General features: G+C 45.3%; 1 protein-coding gene across 2 annotated transcripts in view; it reads right to left on the reverse strand.

Moving 5' to 3' along the window:
- Positions 1-619: 619 nt before the first annotated feature.
- TPST2 (tyrosylprotein sulfotransferase 2) overlaps positions 620-10,585 on the reverse strand; it is a 67,862-nt gene continuing 57,896 nt past the window's right edge. For both annotated transcript variants that reach the window (XM_027864947.1, XM_027864957.1), the window contains 4 exons: positions 6,208-6,406; positions 4,454-4,504; positions 2,954-3,001; positions 620-1,147 (listed from right to left, as the gene is read on the reverse strand). In XM_027864947.1, the coding sequence (XP_027720748.1) occupies positions 2,960-3,001; positions 4,454-4,504; positions 6,208-6,406 (292 nt within the window). In that variant the 3' untranslated portion in view covers positions 620-1,147; positions 2,954-2,959. The remainder of the gene's footprint in view (positions 1,148-2,953; positions 3,002-4,453; positions 4,505-6,207; positions 6,407-10,585) is intronic.

The following is a 10,585-nucleotide window of genomic DNA, read 5'->3' on the forward strand; positions in this document are numbered from 1 at the left end:
GCTGGGAGGGGCCTGAGCACAGGGGATGTCAGGGCTGGGAGGGGCCTTAGAACAGGGGATGTCAGAAGTGGAAGGGGCCTTAGAACAGGGGATATCAGAGCTAGGAAGGGCTTTAGAACAGGGGATGGCAGGGCTGGGAGGGGCCTTAGAACAGGGAATGGCAGGGCTGGGAGGGGCCTTAGAACAGGGAATGTCAGAGCTGGGAGATACTGTTAGAATAATGTCTAGTATCAAGTCCTCCTAACTTCCAGGTCTGGTATCCTTCAACTCTTCCACATAGTTCCCTCACATACATCATTTAGTGCAATATTCTTATGTTGCATTTTATCAAGAAGGAAACCTAGGGCCAGAGAGGCCCCCAGTCAGTGAGGCAGTGGCAGGGGCTGTTTCCAAAGCACCACTCTGGTTTCTTAAATACTTCTGCTACTTTGCCTTTAGAATGTAAGCTCATTGTGAGTAGAAATCATTTCATTCTTCGTACATGCTTTGTATCCCTAAGACCCCATCACAATACCTGGTATGTAGTAGGTGCTTCCATATTGATTACCATCTCATAAACCAGTTGAGAAGATGTAATATAGAAAAGTATGGAGTTATGCTTCAAAAGAAACTCACACTCTTGGTATTAAAACAATATTTTATTTATGGGAAATAAAGTGATCAAGTGTATCCAAACTGCCCCATATATTAAATTCTTAAATAAGTTTCTGTAATTTCTCAACCAGGGAAGGATGGTAGTGGCCCATGCTGCAGGACTTCCTCTGATGACTGAGGCCTCCAAACTACCCCCTGTTAGTTTTCAAATCTGAGGAGAACACAGACCATTCCGGATACAATTTAAAAAAAAAAAATTCAAGTTGACGAAATGAATAGAAAAGGTGTACATTGAGAAACCTGAGTTTTGCCCCCCAGGTTCTCTCCTCTGCAGAGTCTCCCAATGAGGGACAGAGTTGAGTTTTTTGTTTGTTTTTTATTTTTCCCCAGAAAGTTTCAAAGATCGGAGGATTTTGCAAAGAAATGCAAAGACGTTCCCCGCAGAGTGGTCCTGAATTGGTGAAAAGAGCAAGCAATATGCTTGGAGATCCAATTCCAAGTCAGCTGCAAACTTTCTCCTCTGGTCGATAAATGAAAAGCCATTTGCAGAGCCCTGGGAGGTGAGAGAAGCCTGTGAGCTACATGAAATGAGCTCTCCCCATAGGCAGAGGGGACAGATGAGCCACTGTTAGTCTCCAGACAGAATCACAGATGTTAGAGCTGGGAGGGGCCTGAGAACAAGGGATGTCAGAGCTGGGAGGGGCCTCAGAACAGGGGATGTCAGAGCTGGGAGGACTCTTGGAACAGAGAATGTCAGAGCTAAGAAGGGCCTTAAAACTGGGAATGTCAAAATTGGGAGGGGCCTTAGAACAGGGAATGTCAGATATCAATCAGTCTTGGTATAATTTCAATGGAGTGAGGAACCTAAGTGAAGCAATTCCTTCCCCCCAGACAGACTACCACCTCTTCTGCAAATCAGACTCAGAAAACTGTCTAGAAAACTAGCAGTTAAGGGATGGGCCCAGGGGTAAAGGCCGGCACAGGATGTCTGAGGTGAGACTGAGACCAGGTGCGTATTCATGTAATTTTTGTGTGTATGTGCATAGATACGTATGTGCACATACAAGCACATAGACACGCACACATATCTACGCAAGTTCACATATGGTTTATATAATGAAAGTGCGCATTAACATAGCACTTTACAAATATTATCTCATTTGAGCCTCCAACAACCCTGAACGCTAGGTTGCTATTACTATACCCATTTTACAGATGAGGAAAAGGAGGTCGCGTGAGGCAAAGTGACTTGCCCAGGGCCACAGAGCTCATGAGGTTCTGAAGTAGGATTTCAGCTCAGGTCCTTCTGAGAGCAGGCCTGGCATTCTCTCCACTGCCCTGCCTAGATGTCCACAAGAGGCGGCATGACACAAGGCTGAGTGACCTCAGAACCAAGCAGAACCCTCTGGTAAATACTGCCTGTGTGGCCCTGGACAAGTCAGTGTTTTAAGCGAATCTTTATAACTGAACGATGGGAGGAGGGGCTGGTCTGCATGGTGAATGAAGCGTCTTCATTCAGGAGTTCCTTATACTGATGAAATCATGGGTTCAGTCCCCATCCTCTGTGTGTGTGTGTGTGTGTGTGTGTGTGTGCGCGCACGCGCGCACATTTCTATACACATCCATTTTCCTCCCTTAAAAACGCGGAAGAGGGGGCAGCTAGGTGGCGAAGTAGATACAGCACCGGCCCTGGAGTCAGGAGGACCCGAGTTCAAAGCCGGCCTCAGACACATAACACTCACTAGCTGTGTGACCCTGGGCAAGTCACTTAACCTCATTGCCTAGCTAAAATTAAAAAAAGAAATGGGGAAGGGAAATGTGCCAGAGTCAGAAAAGACTCAAAATGCCAGATGGCTCATCTTCTAGGGGGGCCTGCCTCAGTCTCTCAGGTAGGTGTCTCCTCACTGTACGAGACCATTCTCTGGGATGCCCTGATTAGAGGGCTGGGGGGCTGGGAGCTCAGTCCCTGGGGCACACCAGAAATAAAAGTGCCGACCAATGAATTCATGCACAGCACAAACAGACCCTGCAAGCAATCCTGGGAGAAGTGGCTTCTTGGGGTTTCTCAGCCAGTGAAGCCAGAGAGAGATGCCAACAGACCAGGAATTCAATCTGGTGGGATCGTCCCCAGCACTAGGGTTTGATTCATACAGACCTCGAGAAGGACCACAGAGAAAACGACAATAATGAAGAGCTTGCTAGCCCAGGAAGTGAGCGGGAAAGCCCCAGGAACACTGGCGGTCAAGGGAGGCCCAGGTGGGCAACCTTTCAGGGGATGCCCATTCCCCCTTCCTTTTAAGCCTAGCGTATGGGCTGGGAAACCTGGAGGGCCCCAACAAGAGTCACACCTGTCCCATACCTGGAATCATTCGCTTCGTGAGTGAGAAGAGGTTGTGTTTGGATTCACCTGCGGGCAGAAGGAACAAAGAGAAAAGTCACTCAGGCTGTGGTATAGACCAGAGGCCTTGAACTCAGCCAGCTACGACAAAACTCCCAAGTGTGGTCCCCAGCCAGATGAAAATGGAATTGGAAAATACATAACAAAATAAAGAAAAATATAACACAGCAGCTGGCAGGGATTGGTTTCCATATGAGTTTGACAACACTGGTGTAGACTGCCCACCTCTCTTATTTCCCTGAAATGTCTCCCATCAGTGCAGAATGTGCTGATGGATGGATAGATGTAGATATAGATACACACACATATATAGTATATATATATACAAAATATAATATAAATGTATATGCAATATACAAATTATATACATGCATAGATTTATATATGAATGTATGCATATATACATGTATATGTTTACATGTGTTTGGATTGTATATTTATATATCTATATTATATGCTTATATACACACATGTTATCTCCCCTTATAAAATATAAACTTCTTGCGGGCAGAGGCCATTCCATTTTCCTGTCTTAGTATCTCTAGCTCCCATCTCATTTCCTAGCACATAGTAGGTCTACAACAAGCAATGCTTGTTCATTGAGTGAATGACTGACTGATTTGTATCCATGATGCTTGGCACAGTGCCTGGAACATTTCATAAAATTTTGATAACTGAATGACTGGCACAGTGCTTGGTACACAGTTAGTGCTTAATAAATATTTGCTGGCTGAATGACTGACTGCCTGTCTATCACCTTGTCACATTTTCTAGCTCTTTAAGGTTTGCAAGGCATTAACGAGATCTCACGGTCGGTCTTTAGTTGCCTGTGGATGACAAGAGGTGATCCATAAGGGCAGCTAGGTGGCGCAGTGGATAGAGCTCTGGCCTTGGAGTCAGGAGGACCTGAGTTCAAATCTGGCCTCAGACACTTGACACTTACTAGCTGTGTGACCCTGAGCAAGTCACTTAACCCTGATTGCCTCAACAAAAAAAGAGGTGATCCATTGATCTTCCACTCTACAATAATGTCCTGTGGACCCCCTCCCAAACTTGAGACCTACTAGTATAAATAAACTCAGGGAAGGGTAAGGAAACAGGGCAGAGGAAGACCTCCTTTTCAGACTCTTCCACAGAGAACCAGGAGATTGGGAGGAGAGGTCTAGCTGAGGAAGGGTGATGACGGACTCAGTATTAGAAGTGGAAAAGACATAGAACACAAAATGTAAGAGTAATGAAAGGCCTCAGGACAGGGAATGTCAGGGCTGGGAGGATTAGAGAGATCATCTTCAATTCTCTTATTTTAAGGATGAAACTGAAGCCTTGAATGGCTAAGTAACTTGCCCAAGGCCCACAGTAAAATACCAGCAGAACAAACCTTTGAACCCTACCCTGCGTCTCCCAGTACAATGTTTCTTCCTTTACACAAATAGGAGTAAATTAATTTATTGAACTTCTAACCTGTAAATGTCCTTTCAAATTTGCTGGTGTTTTAAAATCTCCTTTCATGACCTAGGAAAGAAAAAAAATCAAACAATAGTGACTCAACTTTGAATAAGACACACACCCAGAATGTGACCGTTACGCCATCTTCCAGACAATCCATTACCAAGGTCATGTAAAATAAAACCATAATAGCAACAATACATAATATTAATAGCTGATGGTTTTATAGTATGGTAAACACATTATCTCCTTTGATTTTTCTTAAGGTGCTCTTAAGGTGTTATACTCATAGCACAGATGAGGAAACTGAGGCTCAAAGAAGTGACTTAGCCTACGGTTACACAGATGGTAAGAGGTGAAACAGAGACTCAAACTCACTGTTTCTTCAAGTCTTTCCCAAATACTAGAACTTCTTTCTTGGGAGTAACCTATGTGAGGACAGTTCAAGGATGATACACAGGTATAAATTGAAAGCCATAAGTAAAATGACTTGTCCAAGATCACAAGGTTAGTGTGTGCCAGAGCCAAGATTCAGCGTTAAATCCTTTGACTCCAAATCTGAAGGTTTTTTATTGTTATTATTATTAGTGTTATTATTACTGTTATCATGATCACTGTCACTATGGTTGTTGTTGACTGACATTGGAATAGCACTTTAACATTTTCAAATCTTTAGAACATGGAATGTCAGTGTGGAAGGGGCCTTAGAACATGGAAAGTCAGTGGGGGGAAGAGCCTTAGAACATGGAATGCCAGTGTGGAAGGGGCCTTAGAACACAGAATGCCAGTATGAGGAGGGGCCTCAGAATGTGATAGAAAGAGTGGAAGGAGTGCCAGATGTGGATTCAGAGGACCTGGGCAGGAATTCCTCCTTTGTCACTTCCTGGCTCTGTGACCTGAAGCAAGTAACTAGCTCTCTCTGGGCCTCAGCCTCCTCATCTATGAAATGAGGGAGTGAAACTAGCTGGATCCCCTTCCCCAGCCCTTTATGGTTTGTAAAGAGCCTTACATACATTGTCTCACTTGAGGCTTACCTCTGCCTTCCCAGGGGTAGGTCCTATACTGTGACTAGGCCCATTAAAGTAGAGGAAAATGGTGCAAAGAGATTCACCCAAGGTCACACAGCCAGGAAACGGAGGACCTAAGACTTGAACCCGGGTCTTCTGACTACAAATCCAGGACTCATGTCACTACACCTCCCTTGCTTTGTAAGATCTGCAAGGTGGGCATAACTCATAGCATCCAGGCAAGAAGCTACTACTACTTCTACTGCCCTGTATATGGCGATCAAGACTTTACTTGCCCTCCCTATAAACCTGCCAAGGGCAGCTAGGTGGCGTCATAGTGCATAGAGCGCCAAGTCTAGGGTCTAGAGGATCCTAGAGGAAACTCTGGCCTGAGATCAAATCTGGCCTCAGACACTTACTAGCTGTGTGACCCTGGGCAAGTCATTGAACCCTGTTTGCTTCAGTTTCCTCATTTGTAAAATGAGCCAGAGAAGGAAATGGCAAACCACTCCAGTATTCCTGCCAAGTAAACCCCAAATCGAGTCATGAAGGGTTGGACACAACTAAAAAAAACAACTGAATAACAACAACAATATACCCACAAATTCTTAGACTGAGATAAAGGTACCAATGGAGTTCCAAAAATGCCTTGGATCTGCATTTTTAAGTCCCAAGGAAACTATGAGGTTTTCTATCTATTGAAGGCCTAGGACCTACAACTCTTCCCTGCCAAACCCCAAATGGAACACGCCACCTGCTTACCCGGTTTGTGTTATTGATGACGAGGGGGTCAGGATTGCCATAGTTCGGTGGGTTTGCATAGGGATCATAGCCGAGCCTGGCCAACATTGGGGCAATCCGGGCCATGTCCTTCAGCACATCTCCTGGAATGTGGCCGGTCCATTTGGACAGAGCTTCCAGGTTCACAGGCTTGATGACCTGGTCGGTCGACCTCTCTATCCTGGGGAGAGACGATGGAAATTCACAAGGTCACTAAGGTGAAGGGGAACATCTAGCATGAGTCCAAATAAATGACATTTGAGAGGAAGGACCCTGTGGTACAAGATGGTCATCTCTGGCCCTGAAATACTATAGGGTTTGGACAGTTCTTACTTGGGGGGACAGCCTGGCATGGTTGGTCAAGGGCTGAACCTGGAGGTCAGAAGACCCAAGTTCTAGACCTGCCTCTCACATTTATTGGTTGTGTGACCCTGGGCAAGTCACTCATCTTACTCAGTTACCCATCTTGCTCAGTCACCCATCAAAGTCTCAAGCAACTCTTTGTAAGATGGAGAGAAGGTGCTAATCTGGACAGGTGGAGAGAGGTCTCTACATGGACAAACATTACAGATCTGGACCACCCCCCCCAAAAAAACTCAAACACACACATCTATTAAGTGCCTACTATGTGCCAGGTTCTCTGGGATGAAAAGTGATAACCTTCTTTCAAGAAGGTTATATTCACAGAATCTCAGAGTTGGAGGAAAGCCCAGAAATTGTTTAGTTCAATCTATACTGGAACAATGGTCAATTTATTGTTTAGTCCAATCTATAATGGAATCCTCTCTGTTACCCAATAAGTGGTCATCCAGCCCTTGCTTAGAGACTTCTGGTGAAGGGGAACTCCCTCCCTTCCCTCAGCAGCCCACTGCCCTTTGGGTCAGTACTAATTGGTAAGGAGTTATTGCTTATACAAGCTGAAATTTGGCTCTCTGTAACATCCACTCATTGGTGGCTCCCAGTTCTGTCCCCTGGGGCCAGAGAGAATAAGTCTGGTTCTTGTTCTACATGATGGCCTTTCAAATACTTGAAGGCAGCTCTCATGCCCATCCCAAGATCCCTAGTCCTTTCACTTGAGCCTCACATGACATGAGCTCAAGGTCTTTCATCATCTTATTAGATTTGGTCCAATTTCTAGCTTTACCATTACCTTTGGGAATCCAACTTGGGCAAGATACCCAATATCGCTGGGTCTCAGTTTTCTTAGCAGTAAAATGGTGGGGAAAAGGCAGCTATAGTAGAAAGAGAGCTAACCACTGAGTTAGGAAGACATGAGTTCAAACGTGGTATCCAACACAGACTTGCTGCATGACCTTGGATGGGTCACTGAACCTTGCAATGCCCCAGGTATTCGCTAAGACCATAATCTTGTAGAGGGAGTTTCCTCACTGGGAGTTATTTATGCCAATAAAATCACAAATTTGATTCAAAACCAAAAAAACAAGGAGGTCAGACTGGAAGGCTGCTGGGGTCCTCTAGATATATGATCTTGTGGCTACTCAAATTCATTTTAACCTCCTTCTCTGCCTGGTTCACACTACTCCTAACGGGTCTCGGTGATATGCAGCCTTGAGGCAGCTGGATAGAGCAATGGGCTTGAACTCAGGAAGACCTGAGTTCAAATCCTAGTTCAAATCAAATTACTAGCTGTGTGACCCTGAGCAAGTCACTTAACTGTTTCCCTTAGTCCACTGAAAAAGGAAATGGGAAACCACTCCAGTATCTTTGCCAAGAAAACCCCATGGACACTACTGGCATGTTATGGTCCCCAGGGTCATGAAGAGTCAGACACGACTAAATAACAATGTGTAGCATTATCCCACAAAATTCCCACCTGTGCCGGTGCACAGGTCACCTAAGGAGCTGTTAATGATGCCACCCTCTACCCCAGAAAAATCCCATCCTTCCGCCATCTTGGTACATCTTACGATATTTCCACCCAGTTCCTGGGCCCGGCTCATGAGGGATCTCTCAGGATCTTTAAAGGGCTGAGTGACTACAGTTATAGAAACCCAGGACAAGAAGCTACCTCTGAGTCCAACATGCTCAGCCAATAGTTGTCCTGAGCAGAGTTGAGAAGAAAGCCTACTTGGAGTTCAAAGAGTCTGTCTGGGGTTCACACTGTCACTGGAGACCCACCTACCCGTCTTTCTTCGGATATGCTATCAGGAAGACCTGAATTTAAACCCTACCACTGACACTTACTGGCTGGGGACTTGGGGCAAATCACTTTATGTTCTTCAGCCTCAGTTTCCTCATTGATAAAATAGGGAAAATGATAACACTCCCAGGGTGATTGTGAGGAGTGAGTAAGATAATGTAACTGAAATGCTTCGCATACATTAAAGTGCTGTGTAAATGTCAGTTTTCAGCAGCAGCAGTAACAGCATCTCTGTCCTGGTGGGTCTCCAAAAGCACGGTTTACAAAGAGGCAGGATGGTACAGTGGATACATTCCTGTGGCTTAGAGTCAGAAGAGCCTGGGTCCACATGCTGCCTTGAAGATCTCTGCTGCACTAGTCAAACTCTGAGGTAGATTAAAATCAATATGGGGTTTTGTTGATGTTTCAGGTTGTGCACCATGTTGTTTACAAATAAACGTTTTCTTATAGTAAAAAAAAAAAACAAAAAAAATATTTACTTGATGGATGAAACTAGGCAAGGCACTTAATCTCTATGTGCCTCATGCAACCCCTTAGGACTTATCTACTAGTCATTTGGTCAAGAAGCATTTATCAATCACTTTCTATGTGTTAAGCTACAAAGAAAGGCAAAATCACATCTACGACATCACAAAGGGGCTATGATCTGTGTCAGCGAAGGGCATCCCCAACCAGGAATTCCTGACGCTGACAAAATCACGGATGCTTCAGGATTTTCTAATTACAAAATAACATGCCTAAGGTTGTCCATCTAGACCTATACTTGCGACAGGGACAGAGAATCTTTGGATGTCTGGTGGAAAAGAACTTCATTTAGTCCAACCAATCTATTTGCACAGATGAGGAAACCAAAGTACAGAGTATAAGGCTGGAGAGGGGCCTAGGGTCCTGTTCCTCTATTTCCCAGAGAGACACCAACCATTAGCCCATGGCTGAAACTTGGGTGCTCTCCAGGGTCCCCATGACACCACGATTCCCTCTGAAATCTAGACAGAACAGTTTGGAGAACCGGGATGGCTGAGAAGAAATGGTGTTCAGGTGCAATCCAAATTGACATTCCCAGCGTCCCATCCACTAACCAGCCTCCCTAACTTTAGATCTTGGGGAGGAAGAAAGTTTGGAGCCACTCAAACCACTGGGGTTCAAAGTGTGGGAAAGCTCCGAGGCCCAACAGCCTTTGGAGAAAGAAGCATAAGGGCTTCATCCTTACAAGGGCTTCTTCTTACTCTCTGAGCTGCCCAATATCTGATCACAACTGAAATTCAGGGAGGGGATGGGGATTGCCCAAAGTCACACAGCTAAGCAGTGTAGGAAAAAAACAGGGATTCTGGTCCCCTGGTTCCCAATGCACGGCTCTCTTCCCTGAATCTCTGGTGAATAGAACTTTCCCTTGGACATTGGGTAAAGCAGCTATTGAAACCCAGACACGGAAGGTCAGAGAGCTGAGGAAAGACCTTTGGAGCTGGAGACGAGCAGTAAGGAGACGTGGCCTGTTACTAGCATGGCCACTACCTCGAGCTATCGGGAGGCTGGCTCTGTCTCTCTGTAAAATGGAGAGAAGAACCTTGGCTCTACCTGCCATGCAGGGCTGGGTGAGGAGGGGGCTTTTGTAAATCTTCAAGCCTGATGAAAAGAGGAGGGGTTAATTTGGTCATCAGTGCCTGGGTGGGGAAGGCGCAAGGACCTCAAAGCCCAACTTCCACTGGTCTATGTCCACCTCTTATTGGAGGCTGGGAAGGGACTTTGAGGATAACTCTATCCTGGGATGGCAGCATCCGCACGTTTATTGGATGCCAATTATATAACAAAGCCTTAGGATAAATCAGTACCCCAAACCACAGGCTGGGCTCTCCAATCCTGGCTCCTGCCTCCAATAATGTTTACCTATACGTATACACACACACAAATGTATATATGTACACATATGTATGTATGTATGTACATGTATGTATGTATGTATGTATGTATATCCCTTCTCTCTTTAGAGCCTCGGTGTCAGTCTTATCCACAGGAAACCAAAAGAGATTCTTATAGTAGTTCCTCCTTAGAAACACAGATTTCGGACCTGGAACGGATCTCTAGAGCTTGCATAGAAACAAGAGAACATATCTTGTTAGACCTCAAAGGGGTCACATATAGGATGTCAGAGCTGGGAGGTGCCTTGGAATAGGGGCCTAAGAACAGGGGATGTTAGAGCTG

This window comes from Vombatus ursinus, unplaced genomic scaffold, assembly GCF_900497805.2.
Source record: "Vombatus ursinus unplaced genomic scaffold, bare-nosed wombat genome assembly UNPS02001287.1, whole genome shotgun sequence".
Lineage (NCBI taxonomy): Eukaryota > Metazoa > Chordata > Mammalia > Diprotodontia > Vombatidae > Vombatus > Vombatus ursinus.